This window comes from Oryctolagus cuniculus, chromosome 19, assembly GCF_051225735.1.
Source record: "Oryctolagus cuniculus isolate XC-2025 breed Fujian yellow rabbit chromosome 19, ASM5122573v1, whole genome shotgun sequence".
NCBI lineage: Eukaryota > Metazoa > Chordata > Mammalia > Lagomorpha > Leporidae > Oryctolagus > Oryctolagus cuniculus.
In genome coordinates this window covers 54,854,320-54,876,130 of record NC_142885.1, presented here as the reverse complement: position 1 = coordinate 54,876,130, position 21,811 = coordinate 54,854,320, and the positions used below count along the sequence as shown (strand labels likewise).

The 21,811-nt window shown below is 37.9% G+C and overlaps 1 protein-coding gene across 1 annotated transcript in view; it reads left to right on the top strand.

Annotated features, from left to right (window-relative positions):
* LOC100353262 (phospholipid-transporting ATPase ABCA3) overlaps positions 1 to 21,811 on the top strand; it is a 219,121-nt gene extending 197,310 nt beyond the window's left edge. Inside the window, exons 27-31 of the mRNA XM_089321567.1 lie at positions 7,573 to 7,760; positions 8,596 to 8,766; positions 9,150 to 9,340; positions 19,767 to 19,840; positions 20,229 to 21,811. Coding sequence (XP_089177693.1) covers positions 7,573 to 7,760; positions 8,596 to 8,766; positions 9,150 to 9,340; positions 19,767 to 19,840; positions 20,229 to 20,369 — 765 coding nt within the window. The 3' untranslated portion in view covers positions 20,370 to 21,811. The remainder of the gene's footprint in view (positions 1 to 7,572; positions 7,761 to 8,595; positions 8,767 to 9,149; positions 9,341 to 19,766; positions 19,841 to 20,228) is intronic.

Here is a 21,811-nt window from a genome sequence, read left to right as displayed (position 1 = left end):
GAAAAGTTATGTCAATATCTGTTAGGTCCAATAGGTCTATAGTGTCGATTAACTGTTGTTGCCTGCTGATTTACTGTCTGGTTGATCTGTCCATTGCTGAAAGTGAGATGTTAAAGTTTATGGCTCCCTTTAGATCCATTAATATTTATTTTAAATAGCCAGGAGCCTGTAGTTGGGTGAATATACATTTATTTTAGTCATATCTTCATGTTGAATTTATCCCTTAATCATTGCATAGTGTCTTTATCTCTTTTAACAGTTTTTTGTGTTGAAATCTATTTTGTCTTATATTAGAATGGCTACACCTGCTCTCTTTTGGTTTCTGTTACCATGGAATATCTTTTTCCATCCTTTCACTTTCAGTTTTCAGGTATCTTTGTTGATTAAATTTGTTTCTTGTAGGCAGCAAATAGATGGTTCTTGTTTTTTTAATACACTCAGCCAATCTGTATCTTTTAACTAGAGAGTTGAGGCCATTTATATTTAAGGTTACTATTAATAAATAATGACTTGGCCCTGCCATTTTTCCATAAATATTCCTATTGTTTACTTTGAATTTCCTTTGTATTTTCCTGGGAGATTTTCTGCCTTCACATTTTTTCATAGTGATGACTATGTTTCTGTGTTTCTATGTGTAGCACATCCTAAGCATTTTTTAAAGTTTTTAAGGATTTTATTCAGTGAGAGAAATGTACAGGAGAGCGAAAGCTTTATTTAGGGGAGAAAGGGAAAGCTAGAAGCGAAGTTGGGTCCATACCAAGCAGAGAGCAGGCCAGGAGCAAGCTGCGCCTAAGCATCTTTTGTAAGGCTGGACGAGTGGTGACAAATTCTTTTAATTTATGTTATGGAAGGTCTTTATTTCACCTTCATTTATAAATGAGATTTGCAGGGTACAGTATTGTGGGTTGACAGTTTTTTCTCTTAAGACCTAGAATATATCTCTTTTGTGTGTGTGTGTGTGTGTGGTTTTTTTTGTTTGTTTGTTTGTTTGTTTGTTTAGACAGGCAGAGTGGACAGTGAGAGACAGAGAGAAAGGTCTTCCTTTGCCATTGGTTCACCCTCCAATGGCCGCCGCGGCCAGCGCGCTGCGGCCGGCACACCGCGCTGATCCGATGGCAGGAGCCAGGTACTTATCCTGGTCTCCCATGGGGTGCAGGGCCCAAGTACTTGGGCCATCCTCCACTGCACTCCCTGGCCACAGCAGAGAGCTGGCCTGGAAGAGGGGCAACCGGGACAGAATCCGGCGCCCCGACCGAGACTAGAACCTGGTGTGCCGGCGCCACAAGACAGAGGATTAGCCTAGTGAGCTACGGCGCCGGCCTAGACCTAGAATATATCTCACCATTTTTCTAATTTCTTCTCTTTTTTTTTTTTCTTGGTCTGACTGTAAAATTTCCAGAGATTTGTCTTCTAACTCAGATATTCTTTTCTTCTGTCTCACAAGTCTATGGCTAAGGCTTTCCACTGCATTTTTATTTGATCTATTGAATTCTTCATTTTTAATATTTCATTTTGGTTTCTCTTTAGGATCTGAATTTCATGGGAAAAATGTTCATTCATATCATGTATGGATTTCTTTAATTCATGGATTTGCTTCTGATAGCTTCTGAATAATCCTGTGATTAATCTTTTTAATTCCTTTTCAGGAATTAAAATTTCATCAATCTCTTCATCTTCACATTCTAATATTTGAAGTGTTGTGTTCCTTTGGTGGGTCATGTTGTCTTCCTTATTCTTGTTTCTTGAATTTCTACACTTACTTTAAGCCTTTGTGGAGATACTTGTTGATTTGTGGGCTTTTTTGTTGTTTTGTTTTGTTGCTTCTGATGGCTTTTATATTTGAAGTATACATCTCTGGCCTAGTGGAATGTCTGCTCTTTCAGTGCATATCCAGAGGTGTGTGCAGCATGTAGCCAGGGAGCAATGGTCAGTGCTCCAGGGTGGGGCAAGTACCATGGTGACACCCAAGTTGGGGGCAGTAGATATCCTCTTTTTAGCCAAAGGGAGGGTCTGATCACCTCTGATTGTATAATCACACCCCTCACCTTCTCTCTTCCAAGGTTATTAGTGCCTGGGCATTAGCCCACAGTGGGTGCAATACTCATCTGCCCTGCCACAAAAACCACACAAAGGATCCATGCAGTCCTCAATGTGAGCACGGATCCTATTGCAGTGACCCGCCCCAGGCAATCAGGGAGCTCTGAGCATGTGGAGCAGCTCAACTTGCCCAGAGACCCTGCTACACCCTGCACTCTCTCTTACAGTCACAGAGTTCCCACAGTTACGGGGCGCAGAGGATCCTCTCTACCCTGCTAGCTTGTCCATCTACAGAGGCTGAGACATTCCCAGAGTCAGCTGCCTGTGGGTGCTCCACCTAGATGGTTTGAGCCCCAGAGCCTGTGATATGTTGAGAGGCTGGGGGCACTTCACAGTCCTATGTGGGTGCCAAGCTGCCAACCCTCCCAGCCAGGCTCAAAGTCAGCGGGGAGTGCAGATTTTTCTCTGTGGTAGAATTTCTGAATCACATACGTGTTCAAGAGCCACTGGCCAAATGTTGCCGTTTGCCCACCAGTTTCATGGTGCAAGCTCCTGAGCTGCTACTGCTGCTGTTACTGGTGACAGGATGGTTCCTTTTCCCTGCTAGTTGCTGGGCGCATGCACAAATGCTTCTGCTGCTGCTGCTTCTGCCCAAAATGGCACCTGCCCTTTCTCAGCTGATTGCTGGGTGCCGTTGCAGGGTGGGATGGGGAGAGAGAAACATGCCCCCTTTGTTTTTTTTTGTTTGTTTGTTTGTTTGTTTCACTGTGTTAGCAGGTACCCTACCCCCTCAGAGATCCAGGCTGGACTCATGCCAAGCTCTCCCTATGGCTTTATCTCCAATGGCATGGGCTGCCAGTCTGATGTCATCTAACTCTCTAAAGCTAGCGCTTTCTCTGTCTTGGGTGCTGGGATCCTGTGCTGTGTCCATGCTCATGCTATGTGTCTGCAGCTTCCACATCAATCCATGACATTCCTCTTCCTTCAGTAGACTTTCCACTGTAATTTTCTCTCTAACTCTCCCCTGAGAATCTACTCCCTCCACATTTTTTTTTTTACTATTTTCCCATAGCCTAGAGCAGTACACCCTTCCCTATTCTGCCATCTTGCTCCAGTCCAACACTTGATTCTGAGTCACTGCTGTGGTGAAATTCATTAGCCAAAGGTCACTAGAAACATAACTTTACCCAAACTTGGGTTTACTTTGCCTGCTACAGCACAGTAAAATGTACTCCAGTGAAACATGATGAGACTGGTTAAGAGGGATGAGCTTATTACAGGATTTGGGCTTGTTCTGAGGATGGGAAGAAATGGAGATTGAAGCTATCAGGAAGTAGAGAAAATTTGTCAATTATCAGAAAATTTTTATTATTAAAAGCCAGAGAGAAAGGGGAGAGCTCCTATGTTCACCCCCAAATGCCTGCAACAGCAAGGACAGGGAGGCAGGAACTCAATCCAGGTATCCTATGTGGTTGGCAGTGACCTAGATACTTGAACCATCACTGCTGCCTCCCAGATTGCACATCTAGAATAGGGAGTAAAGCCAGAACTCAAACCCAGGCACTCAAATACAGGATGCAGGCATCCAACCAGAGGCTGAATCACTACACCAAATGCCAGCCCCAGTAACTGATCATTTTAACCATGAGACAAAAAGATTAAAGCAGGACTAGAGATATCACTGGAAAAAAGCAACAGTGACTCAGGTTAGTCACATGAATTAGTTGTGCTACTATTTTTGTGACTGAGAATATTCTTTTCCATCTTTTATTTCCGGCGTAGTCATGGAATGGCTATATTTCTGTCTTGTTCCACCATAGTCAAGGAGTTACATTCTCTAATTAGTGTTTACAATCTATGAAAATTATTTATGTTCTGCCGAGGACACTAGATGTGTCCAAGATGGATTTCTTAATAGATGAAACATGTTAAGAAATCACCATTTATTATAATTTCTTAATGTTTTTAAGAGTAATGGTTGTTAAATTTTGTAAAAGCTTTTTGGGTCCATGGAAAAGATCATGTTATTCTTTCTGAATAGCTGTTAATAAGATGATTAAGTAAATTTTCTAGTACCAACCCCCCATTGCATCCTGGAATAAACTCCACTTGATCATAAGCTTTGTTTTCAGGAGGCTTCTGGATTTGAATGTAGTTTTTTAAGGAGCTTTTATCAATATTCAAAAGTGATACTCAGTTTACTTTTGATTTGGTTTGCTTTTTCAGGTTTCCTAATTTTTCTGTGAAGGTTTGTCTTCATTTTTCCTCAATAAGAACATTTAAATACCATTGATCTTACCTGCTCTTTAAAAAGCTGATAGAATGAAATCCTGTCTCACAACAAAATGGATAGAATTGGAGACCATTATGCTTATTGAAATAAGCTAGTCCCATTTTCCCTGATTGTGGTAATTAATATACAGAGTAAAAAAAAAAAAGAAAAAGAAAAAATGTAATGTATGGGGTTATCACTGTTGCATAGTAGATTAAGCCTCAGCCTGTCATACCAGCATTCCATATGGGTGCTGGTTAAAGTTCCAGCTGCTCCACTTCCAATCCAGCTCCCTGCTGATGGTCTAGGAAAGCAGTGGAGGTCCCTATGCTCATATGGGGGACCCAGAAGAAATTCCTGGCTCCAGGCTACGGATCAGCCCAGCTCCAGCCTGCAGCCATTTGGGGAGTGAACCAGCTAATAGAGGACCTCTCTCTGTGACTCTGCTTCTAAAACAAATAAATCTTTTAAAAAATAATAATAATGTATATGAATGAAATTGACATTTTGATATTTGATTATTGTTTATAGCCCTTGTTGATACTCTTGAGGAACAGTATTTTTTCTACTTACTACATTTTGATTTATTTATTTAGGGTTAAGCTTGTGATTATCAAGTAAATTGAGAGTATGTCATTATAAAAATTAAAAGAAAAATAAGAAAGGAAGGAAGAGGGAGGGTGGGATGATAGGGTAGGAAATATCATTAGGCTCTTAAAACTAAGTATATGAAATAGATAATTGTCAATACTCAATTCTTTTTATGGCTGGATTGTGTTACATTGTACAGATATTCCACAGTTGTTTATCCATTTACCTGAGAACAGACATTTGTACTGTTTCCAATTCAGAGGATATTACAAATAAAACTGCATTCACTTTGAAAGAATATTTTTTCTGGATATAAAAGTCATCTTTAAGGATAATCCACTGTGTTCTGGTTCCACAGATAGAAGTTAGCAGAAATTTGAATTTTTGTGTTCCTATGTATAATGTTTCCTTCTCCCTGGATGCATTCAAAATATTCTCCTTTTTTTGGTTCTCAGAAGTTCAATTAGGATGTTTTTTAAAGATTTATGTATTTATTTGAAAGAGTGACAGAGAGAAGGAGAAACAGAGACAGAGAGTGAGAGAGTGCTTCACTCCCCAAGGACAACAACAGCCCAGGCTGGGCCAGGCCACGATGCCTGGAGGCAAGAATTCTCTCTGGGTCTCCAACATGGGTGACAGGGGCTCAAGTATTTGGACCGTGTTCTACTGCTTTCCCAGGCATAATTACCAGGACCTGGAAGGGAAGCAGGATAGCTGGGACTTAAACTGGCACTCTGATATGAGATGGCAACATCACAAGCCGCAGCTTAACCTGCTGTACCACAATGCCAGTCCCAATTATGTTAAGCATGGGTTTTCTTCATTGTTATTTTTCTTGGAATTCACTGGGTTTTTTGACTCTATAAATTTATATTTCTCATCAAATATGGGAAATATTCAACAAAAAATCTTGCATTTCTCAGTTTGTTCTTTGCTTTCTGAGAGTCTGTTTTACTTACCATAATTCTTTTGAACTTTCACCACCCTGTGCAAAATACTATGACTCTGGTAATTTCTCTATATTTTTCCTGTTGTTTAGGATGAAAAGTTCATATCATTTTACTTTCACATTTTCTCAGTCCTTTTCTCATCTCCAGAATGATATTAATCATATCCAGTGAATTTTTCATTTTAGATGCCACAGTTTTTAGTTTAGGGATTTCCATTTGATTCTCTATTATGTTTTATATTTCTACAGTGTTTTCCTGTTTTGTTTTTTTCTCATTACAGACTACTTCTGCATTTCCCTTACTTATTTGAGGATAATTTTAAGAGTTCCTTTAAATTTCTTATCTGTTCATTCCAATATCTTGGTTAGTTGGGAACTAGCATGCATATTTTCTTTTCTCTGAAGTACAATTAATGTTTTTCTGTTTCTTCACTTTTGGATTAATTTGTAATAGAAAGTTTTATTTTATAAAATAAAATATTATAGAAAATTTTCATTTTTTTATATTCCTTCAGAGAGTTTTAAATGTTTTCAACAGGCATTTAAGATGCCTGAACTCACACTATAAACTTAGTCATTAGCTGATAATTTATTTCTTACAGCATTCACTTAAATAAATTAGGTTATATCTGCATATAAATATATAGGTATATGAATATATGACTTATAATTAATTATTTTTGAGGGGCTTGATCTAATAGACATTACATGACCATTGCTAGAATTGGAATTCTACATATTAGTATATAGAACTTTTTCATGACAATTTTTAAATATTTTTATTTATATATTTGAAAGGCAGAGTAACAGAGAGATCTTCCATCTGCTGGTTCCTTCCCCAAATGGCTGCAACAGCCAAGGCTGGGCCAAGCTGAAATGAGCATCTAGGAACTCTACCTAGCTCCCACATGGGTGACAAGGCCCCAAGTAGTTCGGCCACCATCCTCTGCTATCCCAGGTGCGTTAACAGAAAGCTGGATCAGTAGCAGAGGAACAGGACTCACACACTCTAATATGGGATTTGGGCATCCCAGGTAGTGTTTCAACCCTCTATAACACAACATCCTCCTCCCACACTTCATAATAGTATTTGAATGTATAACTTCATCTAACAAAAAAAATTGGGGCACACAGTAGTATAACAACAGAAATGTGTTGAAAATTCTAGTTAAGGATATTCATATTTGGGGCTGACACTGTGGCATAGCAGGTAAAGCCACAGCCTTATGTGTCAGCATCCCCTATGGGTGCCAGTGAGTCCCGGCTGCACCACTTCCAATCTGGCTCTCTGCTATGGCCTGGGAAAGCAGTAGAAGATGGCCCAAGTCCTAGGGCCCCTGTATCCGCATGGGAGACCCAAAAGAAGCTCTTGGCTCCTTGCTTCAGATCAGCTTGGCTCCCGCCATTAAGGCCAACTGGGGAGTGAACTAGTGGATGGAAGACCCCTCTCTCCCTCTCCTTCTCTCTCTGTGTAACTCTGACTTTAAAATAAATAAATAATAAATATTTTAAAAGGATGTTAATATTCCATTTACCTTGGTAATTTCCAGCTGTAAAGATTCTGTAGATCTGAAAAGAAGGAATTCTTGAAAGCTCTATGAGTACAATCCGTCTTAGTGGCAAGAGCCAAAAATTTCAGGTCTTCAGTTTCATCTATGTGAACTGCATGCTCAGTATATTAGTTGACATGGGTCTGTCACTTATAATTATCTTTTTGATTCAGGTTAGGTCAAGAATTGGCTATTGTCCTCAACTTGACTCCATGCTGAACCACATGACAGGTCGGGAATTGCTGATCATGTATGCCAGACTGTGGGGGGTCCCTGAGTCAAATATTTGCAAGTATGTTGAAGCCTTTTTGCATTCAGTGCACCTAGAAGCCTATGCTGACAAGTTTGTTTACACATACAGGTGAGATATTATGCTTCAGCAATTATTAGGCTGCCTATCTGTGTATTTACTGTTTAGAATCAAGCTTGCAAACTCAACTTAAACCCTATGTCACACAGAAGCAGTGACATGAAATAACCTGATGTCCTGTCAGGGTTCAGATATCAGGAATAAGGCAGATCCCATTTATCTAATGTTAACCTTTTTGCCAAAAAATTTTTTAAAGATTTTTATTTATTTACTTGAGGGCAGAGTGACAGACAGAGGGAGGGAGAGAAAGGTCTTCCATCCACTGGTTCACCCCCCAAATGGCCACAACGGACACAGCTGGGCCAATCTGAAACCAGGAGCTTTTTCTAGGTCTCCCATATGGGCGCAGGGGCCCAAGAACCTAGGCCATCTTCTGCTGCTTTCCCAGGCCATCAGCAGGGAGCTGGTTTGGAAGTAGAGCAGCCAGGACTCAAATTGGCACCCATATGGGATGCCAACACCGCAGGTGGACGTTTAGCCTACTATGCCACAGTGCCAGCCACCCTTTTGCCAACATTAACACAGGCTTTGCATTTAAAAAAAAAAAAAGAACATTTTTATCCCTATTTCCCAGAAGTTATTTTTTCTCCCAAAACCAAAAATATGTCATAAAGAATGATGCTGAAGCAAATTACCAAAAAAAAAAAAATAATAATCCATGAAAACGAGCTGATACAACCACTTGGATGTCAGCCTGCTGCTTTTTCAGTCGTACCAAATCAGCATTCTAGATGTATAAGCTAATTCTGTCGTATGCTTTAATGACAGGTGTACCCTTATCTTTTCCTTCCTCTTCCACTTTCTGTCTCCTCCTTTGACTTCAAAGTGGAGGACACAAACGTAGACTTAATACTGTTATTGCCCTCATGGGAAAGTCCTCAGTTGTCTTCCTGGATGAGCCATCAGCTGGCATGGATCCAGTGGCCAGACATCTCCTCTGGGACACTATTACATGGATCTGTAAAACTGGTAAAGCTATCATCATAACTTCCCACAGGTATGACCCACTGGGAGGCTTGGTTGGAAGTTATAGGGGGTTACAGTGGGTGTAAGATGAAATTAGTTGGAATCAAGAATATGGTCACTGAACTTATCATCTAAGTATATGAGCTACAGAGGAGGGCCTAAGGGTAGAGGCTGAATGTGCTAAAGGAGTAAATGAAGAATCTTCAGTTGAGTTGTAGAATCAAGAATTGAAAGATAAGTTAGGAAAGTTTTCCTATTATGGATTTAGTAGGTTACTTTGAATTTTAAAATCTCTTCCTAAACATGAAATACTAAGCCTTCAATTCCAAGTCTTCCAATCCTGGCTCTTTTTAAAGTACAGTGTTTGTCCTCTGAAAGGGAGTCTCTTCAGCCATATCTCCTTTGTTCTCCTAGCATGGAAGAATGTGAGGCCCTCTGTACTAGGCTGGCCATCATGGTAAAGGGGAGGTTCATATACCTAGGCAGTCCTCGACACCTCAGGAACAAGTATGGTAATATATGCACTCTGACAGCAAAAATTAATATTGATAAGGATGAAGAGAAATTACAGATGTTCAAAAATTTCATTGAAAAAACTTTCCCAGGTAATATAAGTAGGACTGATTTGTGGCAATTTTGTGTTAAGTCATATGTACTTGTTCTATTTCATGTCCTCCATAACTATCTTTCCAATCAAATACTGATGTCTATTGAACATTTATATTAAGCTCCTTTACATAACTTTTCTATGAACTTGTCCCAATTATGCTAAGAAGCTTTCACAGAATAACAGAGGTTCTCACCAATATGTGTAGAAGTCAATCAGTAAGATAAAACTGTTCTTCTGTCTGTATCTAGAGTTAAATTGTTGAGGATAAAATCTCTATTATTTATCTTTGATCATTCATTCAAGTCCTTTTATGAAGCATGCATCCTCTGCCTTTTCCTGATCCCTGAACCAGGCTATACTTAAGAAATACAAACAAATATAGTAAACTCCCTGTTCTCCTTCCAAGGAAATGACCTGGAAATGTTGCACATGAAACAATCACTCTGCTTTGTGTACTAACTTGAGTTAGTGCCCCTCTGTGCACATGGTCAATAGTCATTTATAACATCTAGTTTTTTCTATCCCTGCTAATTTATTCTAATCATTAAACAGAGATATAACAAGTCTTTTAATAATTTTGATTTTATTAGTACCTTAGTCCATTTTCTGTTGCTATAAACAAAATACCTTAGTCTGGGCAATTTTTAAAAAGGAAAGTTTATTTTGGTTCATAGTTCTATAGGCTGGGAAGTCTAAGATTATGGTGCTAGCATCTGCTCAGCATCTTGTGAGGGGACCTTCTTCATTTATAAAATGATAGGACACAGCAAGTTCATCTCTCCCTTTCATAAAATTACAAATGTAACCGTGGGGGCTGCACTCTTGTGACCTTATCTAATCCAAATGACCTCCTGAAGACTCTGCCTCATCATTCTGTTACAATGGCAATTAAATCTCAACTTGAGTTTCAGAGGAGGCAAATATTCAAACCATAGCAGTTTAGTCTCTGCTTTGAATGATCACTGTCAACAGGATAGTGGCCAGACTGTCAGGGATCAAGATGGAAATCAAGGAAGCTATACCAATGGTAAAACAATAAATAGGATTGACCTGTACTAAGGGAGTTACAATGAGAACTGAAAGAAAAAAATGATAGGAATGTGTGCGTGTGTGTGTGCATGGATGGATACATACATGCATAGACAATTCAAGAGAAGAAACCATTCTGAGGGAAAAATAATTCAGGGTTAATTATTTTAGTTATAAGGTACCTATGAGATATTCAGACTAATATATCCATTAGAGAGTCATTTGGCCATCCATTTATTATGGAGCATTTAACTGCACACAGTGTTGAAGATCCTGAATTGCTGTAAATTGTATGTATTGTTTGCCAATCCAACATCCTGCTTAACCTGAGGACCATCAAGTACACACAGAGAAAAAAGATATTTGATCTTAGAAGTGAATACAATAACTTGGTTGTTATTAAAGTACTATCCGATATAATATGTGTACATGTAAAGTTGCCAATTTACCAGTCTTTCCCTCCACCATTGAGCAAATTAATTATTTCAAATATGACTTCATTTAAAGACTATCCATAAAAGAAGGAAGAAATATGTGACAGGTGACTTAAATATACAATTAATCCTAAAGTTAATTCTAGAAACTGCAATAAAACCTTAAGTAAATGCTTCTCCTAATGACAAAGAATTTAAGAGAAGAAGCATCATTTTTAAAATAACACAAAGGGAAAAGTTCCTTTATTTGATTATTTGTCCACAGTCCTTATCTACACTCTTGAGGAACAGTTATTTTCTACTTAAAATTTGTTGAATTCTTTATTTAGTACAGGGTTAAACTTGTGATTATAAAATAAACTGAAAGTATGTCATTATAAAAATGTTTAAAAAATAAAGAGGAGGGAGAGTGGGAGCATGGGTGGGAGGGAGTACGAGATAGGAAGTATCATTATGCTCTTAAATCTGTATATATGATATTTGTTCACTTTATATAAATAAAAATCAAAAATTAAAGAATTCCTTTTTCTGCCTCATGGCAGATTATATTCCCAGAAAGGTCCTATTATTAAAATAAAAATACATACTGGAAAACATAAAATCACTTTTTAACAGTATGCTTGCAGTCACACACACACACACACAAAAAGATGAAATTCAAATAACCAGAAAAAGAACAAGAAAAAAATGATCAAGCTGAAATAACAATAATAAATGTGACAGCGGGTTTTCCGTGAAGCAAATTACAATATCAGTACTAAGATAAAGAGATTTAACTCACTGTAAGATGTATAAATTAACTTGAGAGTCTCACATTAAACAGGAACCTTCAAAGATAAACAAATGCGAAGTTTCTGGTCTGGCATGTTAAAAGTTTGAAAGTTGCCACTCTGCTCTAACAGCATGTGAAAACCTTGACAACCCAAAAAATCAACTCTTCTTAAATATGTAGAAGTGGCATAAGAGCACCCCAAAGATTACAGAGATGGATGGGAAAATATAGAGACTCCCAACCTGTTTCAAGACCCAAGAGCCAAAACTTGCACAGACAACAGTGCCTAGGTAAGGAAACCTGCACTGTAATTGACGAATTGCTGGTGGCTCAGCATGACAAGTCTGAGAGAAAAAAACTCCAGGAGGCCCAGTCACTGAGGCATTAGGGGAGGCACACCCCTACCTCTCAGAGCTTCTGATAGCAGTTTCTCATGGTGAATAGTGAAGAAAAACACCTGTGTGATTCTGAAGTGGCAGCAGGGAGATCATTTCTTAACTACACCAGAATATACTGTTCTTTTTGTCAGAATCTGCCCTCAAGAGAACCTGTGAAACTATGAAATTCCAGAACTGTTGAGGTTTTATCAGAGTCTCAAGGACCCAGGGAGGGAAAATACCCAACTCCAGACAGCTCTACCCAATTTGTCCCCTCTATGGGGTATCTGAGAAGCACAGGGTCACGAAAAAACTGAGACACGGTGAACCATGGAATGATTCCCCCGCCCCACACCTTACCACCACATTACTAAAGGCCTGTTAACAGCAGTCCCTTTTGCCCAGTACATTATGTCTGGTCATCAAGAGAAAAATTGCAAAACATACCAAAGGATAGCTCAGTTTGAAGACACAGAACAAGCATCAGAACCAACTCAGAAATGCAGGAATGTTGGAATTACCAAAGATTTTAAAACAAATATTGTTGTGCTAAGGGCTCTAGTGGATTAGGTAGGCAGTATGCCAGAACAGATGGACAACATAAGCAGACAGAAATCCTAAGAAATTCTAACCACTATGCATTTGGCACAGTAGTTAAGATGCCACATGGGATGTCATCATCCTGTATCAGAGTGCCTGGTTCAAATCCTGGCTCCACTCTCAAGCCTGGCTTCCTGCTATTGCATACCCTGGAAAAGAACAGCTGGGTCCCTGCCACCCACAAAGGAGACCTGGATGAAATTTCTGGCTTTGGCCTGGCCTCACCTTGACTGTTGCAGGCATCTGTGGAATGAACCAGCAGATGGAGGTCATCTTTCTGTCTGCCTCTCCCTCTCTGTCTCTATGTTTAAAATAAAATGAAAATAAACAAAACACATTTTTAAAGAAAGGAAATTCTAACAGCCAAAAAGAAATGCTAGAGGTAAAAAAAAGGTAACAAAAATGAAGAATGCCTTTGATGAATGTGTTAATCGACCAGACACAGCTAAGGAAAGAATATGTGAGGTTGAGGATATCTCAGCAGAAACTTTCAAAACCAGAATTCCACAACAACAACAGACTACCAAGAACTGTGGGACACCACAGTATAATGTACATTTAGTAGGAATATCAGAAGTAGAATGATAGAAAGGATTAGAAGAAATATTTGAGACAATAATAAGTTTCCCTCAAATTAATGTCAGACACCAAACTACAGACCCAGTCAGGATAGATGCCATTTTTTAAAAAACTACACCTAGACATGTCATTAATACTGTTACCATATTATTATGCTACAAGGAATTAAAGGTTAAATTCTGAGAGATGCCAAAGGAGAAAACATCTTGCCTATGGAGGAACAAAGATAAGAATTACATCTGAATCCTGACGAGTTTGGTGTGGAAGTATTTGAAGCATTAGAGAAAAAAATGCCTATCTATAGAGTTAAGTACCCTGTGAAATTATTCTTCAAAAGTGAAAGAGAGGCCGGCGCCGGGGCTAATCCTCTGCCTGCAGTGCCGGCACCCCGGGTTCTAGTCCCAGCTGCTCCTCTTCCAGGCCAGCTCTCTGCTATGGCCCGGGAGTGCAGTGGAGGATGGCCCAGGTGCTTGGGCCCTGCACCCGCATGGGAGACCAGGAGAAGCACCTGGCTCCTGGCTTCGGATCAGCGCAGTGCGCCGGCCACAGCGGCCATTGCGGGGTGAACCAACAGAAAAGGAAGACCTTTCTCTGTCTCTCTCTCTCTCACTGTCCACTCTGCCTGTCAAAAAAAAAAAAAAAAAAGTGAAAGAGAACCAAAGATGTTGTTAGATAAACAAAAAAATTGAGAAAATCTGTTTTGAGTAGGACAGCTTTACAAGACATTATTTGTAGAGAAAGAAAATTTTGTAGATCAGACATTTGTATCTACATAAAGAAAGAGGATCAGAGAAAAAGAAAACCATTTTTCTCATTCTTAACTAAGAGTTTTCAAAATAATACCAACACTATACTTAATTATGTATGTGTGTTTATGCTTGCTTTCATAAGTGAAATGAATAAATGAAAGGCATCAAAGAGTCAAGGAATATGAGGGAGGAATTAGGGTTATATTGTTATAGCAGGGTATTCACACTGAATGTGAAGCAATATATCATTTAAAGGTGGACTTAGATTCATTGCAAACTCTAGGGCAACTACCCAAAAGTGTTAAAGTAAAAAAAAAAAAAAAAAAAACAAAACAAAACTTTTTTAGTTAAAAAAAAGTATACCTGATAATAATAAGAAATGAGAGAATATAGAGTCATATAAAATTCTTGGTTAAAACTACAAAAAGCAGAGGAGTGGAAGACAAAAATAATAAAGAACAAGAGCAACAAATAGTAATAAAATAGGCTAAACGTTAATCTAGCTATAACAATAAACATGTTGAATGTCATTGGTCCTACCAACTAAAAGAGAATGTCAGAATGGATATAAAAAGAACACCCAACTAAATTCTGTCTATTAGAAAACTACTTTAATATAAAGTCACATAGAAGTTAAAAGTAAATGGATGGAGAATTGTATACATTACTAATGGTAATCAGAAGAAAATAAGAATGGCTATATTAATTTCATATAAAGAATATTTCAGAGCAAGGGAAGTTATGGGGGGAGGGAAGAGGGTTACTACATAAAGATAAAGGGTCAATTCTGCAGGAAGACAATAGTCCTTAAAGTGCATGTGTATAACAACAGGACATCAATATACATGAGGCAAAAACTGATGGAACTCTCTTCTAGGGCCTGGGAAAGCAGTAGAGGATGGCCCAAGTTCTTGGGCCCCTGCACCCTTATGGGAGACCTGGAAGAAGCTCCAGCTCCTGGCTTCCAATTAGCCCAGCTCTGGCTAGTGGGGCCATTTGGGGAATGAGCCAGCAGACAGAAGACCTCTCTCTCTCTCTGTCTCTCTCTCTCTTTCTCTCTTTTTTTTCCCTCTCTCTCTTTCACTACCTTTCACATAAATAAATAAATAAATAAATCTTAAAAAAAAAAAAAAAAACCTGATGGAACTGCAGAGAAATTGATGAATCCATTGATATAGTTGGAGACTCAATATCCCTCTATCAGAAATGGACAGATCCATCATACAGAAAATCAAAACATTAATATTGGACCTATTGGACATATTCTTCAACAAGAGCAGAATTAGACATTCCTCTCCAGTTCACATGGCACACTTCCCAAAATGGACTACACTGTAAGCCATAAAACACATTTAAACAAATTTAAAAGAATATAAATAGAATGTTTGCCATCAGAATACGATGGATTTAAACTAGAAATCAGTGTCATAACAACTGAATTATCTCAAATTACTTGGATATTAAACAACATAAATAATATGAGTCACAAAAGAAACCTCAAGAGTAATTTTAAGTACTTTGAACTAAGTGAAAATGAAAACAAAATATCTAAATTTGGTGCATGAAAGAGTTTAGAAGAGAATTTATAGCATTTAGTGCATACATTAGAAATGAAGAAATATCTATGGCCGGCGCCGAGGCTCACTTGGCTAATCCTCTGACTGCGGAGCCGGCACTCCAGGTTCTAGTCCCGGTTGGGGCGCGGGATTCTATCCCGGTTGCTCCTCTTCCAGTCCAGCTCTCTGCTGTGGCCTGGGAAGGCAGTGGAAGATGGCCCAAGTGCTTGGGCTCCTGCACCTGCATGGGAGACCAGGAGGAAGCATCTGGCTCCTGGCTGCGGATCCGTGTAGCACACCGGCCATAGCAGCCATTTGGGGGGTGAACCAACGGAAGGAAGACCTTTCTCTCTGCCTGCCAAAAAAAATTAAAAAAAAGAAAGAAAGAAAGAAATATCTAAAATCATTCATTTAAGCTTCTATATTAAGAAACTGGAAAACAAACAGCAAATTAAATCCAGAGTAATGAGAAGGAAATTAATAAAAACTAGAGCAGAAATCAATGAAATTAAAAACAGGAAATCAATAGAGATCATTAATGAAACCAAAGTTGGTTCTTAAAAATATAAATAAAATTGATAAGCCTCTAGACAGGCTGAGAACAAAAAGAAGTTGCAAATTACTAATATCAGAAAAAAAGAATGGACCTCACTATGGATCCACTGAAGATTAAAAACATAATCAAAGAATGCTATGAAAACTCTGTGCCCACTAATTTGATAACTACATGAATTAGACCAATTTTTTTAAAATGTAAAATCTGCCAAAACTCATAAATAAAAGACACTCTGAATAGATCTATATTTATTAAAGAAATTGAAATAAATAACTTACAATTTGCCCAGACAGAAAGCACCAGGCCCCACTGGGATCACTGGTGAATTCTACCAAACATTTAAGGAAGAAATTGTACCAGTTCTTTATAGTGTCTCCCAGAACATACAAACAGAGGGAATATGGCCCAATATTCTATAAGGCTAGTAATATGCTTTTATGAAAAACCATAGACTAATATCTCTCTGAAGAGGTGCAAAAATCCATAAAAAATTAACAAATTGAATCCAGTAATGTATACAGAATAATTATACAACAACCAAATGAGATTTAGTCAGGGTGTGAAAGTCTGGTTCAGCATTTAAAACTCAATTAATGGACTGCATCACAGGAACAGGTTAAAGAAAAACCATACAATTATATCAGTAGATAAAAAAAGCATTTGACAAAATCCAACATGACTTCATGATAAAAACTCTGGGTAAACTAAGAATGGAGGGAAACTTCCTCAACTTACAAAAAACATATCAGAAAAAAACTAACATGACACTTAATAGTGAGAAATTGTTTTCTTGTTAAGATAAGGAAAAGGCCAGAATGTACTCTCTCACCCTTACTTACATCAAATCTCAGCTGTAGAATAAGCTAAAGATAAAAAATTAAATCTATACATAATTGGGAAAGAAGAAATTAAACTATCTTTATTTACAGAGGACATGATTATCTATGTAGACTATTTGGAAGAATTGACAAAAACTCCTGGAACTAATAAGTGCTTATTGCAAGGGTAGAGGAGACCAAGTTAATGCACTAATGTCTATTGCTCTCCTGTGTACAGCAATGAACAAATGGAATTTAAATTTAAAAACACAATACTATTTACATTAACTCCCACAAAAATGAAATTGATGCTCCTTGACTTAAAATTGGGTTGTAACCTGATAATCCCATAATAAGCCAAAAAAATCATAAGTCAGAAATTAATTTGGGCCCAGTGTTGTGGCATAGTGGGTAAAGCCACCACCTGCAATTCTGGCACCCCACATAGGTGCCAGTTCATGTTCCAGATACACCTGCAGCTATACAACAAGCAGCTCAAACATAGTATTGAGAGAGAAAAATGCCACAGAGTAGTAATTGCACAACTGTATTTGTATAAAGTTATATTGGTTTACTTTGAGAAAATTCTCTGGGCTTCATACTTAAATTATTTCTATACTTTGCTATATGTGGATGATAATTCACTAAACACTTTTCTTGGTAAATGACCAAAGCATATTTGAAAACAAATAAAGCCTTTAGAGATGAAAAATTACAGTCCTTGAAATTGAAACCAAATGATTAGAGTATGGCAAATGTTTATGGAAGCCTCATTTTGACTCTTTTGAATCTTTCTAATCTCACTAAAAAAGAATAGAACAGCAATAATGAAAACCAATGGACAACATCATCATAAAAATAAGAGACAGTTTCCCCCAAGAACATCAGAATACAAGCAGTAGCCTGAAACACTGACAGCAACAAGAATCAAGCATAATCAGAAGTTGTGCTGAACATATCCAAGGGAAGAGAAAACATAGTTTTTATATTCCTAACAGCCTAGAAATTGATGGATTTTGGAGGGAGCCATTTTCATTATTAAAAATTAATCAGACACCAAGTAAAATATATAAAAAGAGTGCTCAATATCATTAGTCATCTAGGAAATGCAAATTAAAACTCAATATCATTAGTCATCTTGGACACAACTGCACATCCATCAGAATGGCTAAAATTTAGAATATTGACTTTTTTCTAAGAATTAGTATAGATGTAGATAAATAGGACACTCATATAGAGCTGCTTGGAATATAAAATATTTGAAATTTGGGGGCAATATCTAATTGGAAAAGACTTAAATCTCTGCCCTAAAAATTCTACTCCTAGGAAAATAATTGAACATAAGTACAAAGAAGTAGGTAGAAAATGATTGAAACAAAATTTAGTATAATAGCTCCAAAATGGAATCTGTATTAGCCATCTATTGCCACATAAGGAATAACCAAAAAATAAATAAATAAATGACCTAAAACAACAGTAAATACTTATTATCTCATAGTTTCTGTAGCATATAGCTGAATGGTCCTTGCTTAAGGTCATGAGATTTCAATCATTTGAAGGCTCACTGGAGGCTGGAAAATCTGCTTACAAAATAATTCAGTAATACAGCTGCTGAGAGTACTTTACCACATGGACCTGTCCATGGGGATGCTTGTGTATCCTCTCAACATGGTAGCTGGCTTCCCTTACATTAAATGATCCTAAAAAGAGCAAGATGTCATTTATGTAATAGACTCAAAACTCACACTCTCTTACTTCTACAATAACATAATGTTTACTTAAGTCAGCCCTTTGCATTGTGGGGAAGATTACTCCACAGTGCTGTGACTACTAGAAGGCAGGGGTCACTGGAGCCATCCGGGAGACTGGATACCATACCATATATATCCACAAATAGTAGAAATGTAGTCATTCACTGGAAACATGATGTAATGAAAAAATGAAGTATAGCTATATGTAACAACACAGCTGAGTGAGAAAAACTAGATAAAAAAGAATGTATGTCGTATGATTTCATTCATGTAAACTACAGAGAAATAAAAACCAAACTAGTACTTGAGCTGCAATACTTAGGCATTAATACCATGACGAAGAGCAGAGAAATGTTAGCATAAAGATCAGGAGAGCAGTTGTGTTTAAGGAAGAGAAAGTGCTTTAGGTAATGGCAGGTAGATGACTTCTAGAGTGCTGGGTGTTAGTTGCATTTGTTAACTTCATTGAGATTCACTAAGCTATATGCATATATAACATGCTAAAATGTTTTCCATAACTCCTGGGAGGCAATGTATGGACTTACTACAGAAGAATTATTCTTAACATTGACAAACAGCTTATTTATTTAAATTATTTAACCCCTATTAAATAATAATAATAATAGTAAATCATAATTAGGAATGGCTACAATGTTACTACCTTATTTTTCTGAAGCTGTGGTACCTAATTTCTCCAGTCAGTGCTTCATATATATTTTTTACATACATGAATTTTCTCTTCTTTAGGATGAAGTATGTCTAGTCATGAGAATAGTAGAAACATCCTATCCTATACACACACCTGGAAGAAGAAACCATAAGCAAATTTTATAAACTTAGTTTCAGAACTGCTTAAGCAGAGTCCTATAGAACATTAGGATTCATATAAGTCTTGGGTTTTTCAAAGTGACCATGTGTGCTCTCAATTTTTCCATGCCTAAAAGTGATTAACCCAGCCTCTGCAATTTTTACAAGTGATAGGTACAAGGAAGTAAATCTAGAGAAATATTTAACAAGACCTTGTATCCTAAAGATTATAAGCTATGAGATTGTCATCATTTGTATTAACTGCCTACTGGTTATATTTTGTCTTCCATTGGTTTGGATAATTGAAATGGGATTAGTTGGGGATTTTTTTAACACTATCAAAATATTGGTCCTCTCTTCATTACTCACCTGTCAAAATCTTTCCTTTGTTAGGTAACATCATAAACCAGGAGTATCAAGGGACTATTATCTGCCACATTCCCAGCAAGGAAATTCGCTGGGGAAAGGTGATTGTAGAAATATTATTCTCACATGATGTATTATTAGAGGACTACTAGGAAGCATCTGGATTCAAGTATATAGAATGGGATCCCCACTAGCAGTGGAGCAGACATTTGAAATTACTATTCATAGGCTGCTCCAGGCAATTTAATTGATTGAGATTTCTGAACCTAAATTCTATTATTCTATTATTAGTCCATGCCTATCAAGAAAATGGAGATGTAGAACTGTCTCCTCTTTTGATTTTCAACATCTTTTCCTTCTTTCTTAATTTCCCCTCTGGATTTTTTTTTTTTTTTGATCCCTAAGCATAAACCTAGAATGAAGGGGTGGAGGGAAGTTTCCTATGGGAATATTGCAATGGTAACTCCATGATTTCTTTTTCTGTTAAAGGTGTTTAGTATTTTGGAGGAAGCTACAGTGCTATTCAATTTAGAAGATTATTCCGTCAGTCAGATAACACTAGAAGAAATCTTCCTGACTTTTGCTGATATTGATAGAAGGGAAAATGATGATCAAATAAATCTGCTATGACATATACTTCCAACCAGTGACCCTTATGTGTTTCTTAGACTCTGCTTGCAACTGCATACAGAGAGGCACTATTTTCCCTCTCACTCTCTCTTGTGCTCTTGCTTTCTCCTGCTGTCTCTGTATACACACAAACACTGAACTTCCAAAGCAGAAAGTTTGTAATTTGGGGTAATTAAAGTAAGTGATCAAGAACTACAAAAGGATTTGATATTTTACCTTTCTTCTGAATTAACAAATTAGCTTGCCACAGTTTGCTGGATGGTGGCAAAAGACATGGACAATCCCGGGTCAAAGTCAGAGGACTCTATTAATTACCGCAGTTGTAACAGAAGAACATAAATTGTGCCAGTACCCAACAGTCCCTAATTCTCACAGGGCAGCACAGAGAACCAAATCATGCTTGCTGTACGAGAGAAATCCGGAGCTTACAGAACCCAAATCTTTAAAAATGGTCAGTAAACAAACCTGCCTGACCTCTGCTCTGGAAGAAAACATTCTTATACCTGGGATACTGAACATTAAGTAAATCTTCCCTCTGGCTCAGAGGGAGATACTGTCTTTTAAAGGCCATTTCCTCTGTAGTCAAGCTCGCAAAAATGGTCTGGAATAAAAAGCCAGTGAATGATTCTGCTTACAGTTAATACAGAAATGCAAGAAACTCATGAAGAATTGTCACCTGACAATATCCACCTCTCATTTCTACACCCTCTTGCCCTCTGGAAAATTTCTCCCATGAGTATGCCTTCCATCAGCCATTATGATTTATCTGAGATTGAGACCAAATTAATTTCTCTCATGCAATTTTTAAGGCTACTGTCAACAGAATTCTAAGCAGCAGGATAAAGGTAACCTATAATGTGTGACCAGGATGTAAAATCCACCCAACTGAACAAATTCTAGGAACCATCTGGATCTACCTTGTAAACAAGTCAAATGGCTTTCTCCTTACATTTTTATACTGCCCTTTCCACTTGGTTTGCAGCATTGATCAGGTTCAGCAGGATATGAGTGATTTCATAGACTCCATCCTGGCCTACAGAGAAGTCTAGGATAAGGTTCTATCTCCCTAAGCCATCTTGGCAGTGAGATTCTGACTTGAATGCCTTCCTGAATGCCTTCCGTTGCATTTCCTTAGATATCAGAAAGCACAAGTCAACACATGTTTAACTGTTTAACTTAATGCCTGGATTTCATATAATCATATAATCCAGGGCCAGTGTTGTGGCACAGTGGGTTAAGCTGCAATTTGCAACACAAGCATCAGAGTGCTGATTCGAGTCTCAGCTGCTCAGCTTCCAACCCAGCTTCCTGCTAATGCACCTGGGAAAGCAGCAAAGATGACTGAAGTACTTGGGTCAGTGCCACCCATGTGGGAGACCCAGATGGACTTCCTGGCTTCTACCTGCAGTCTTTTGGGGAGTGAACCAGAAGGTGGAAGATAT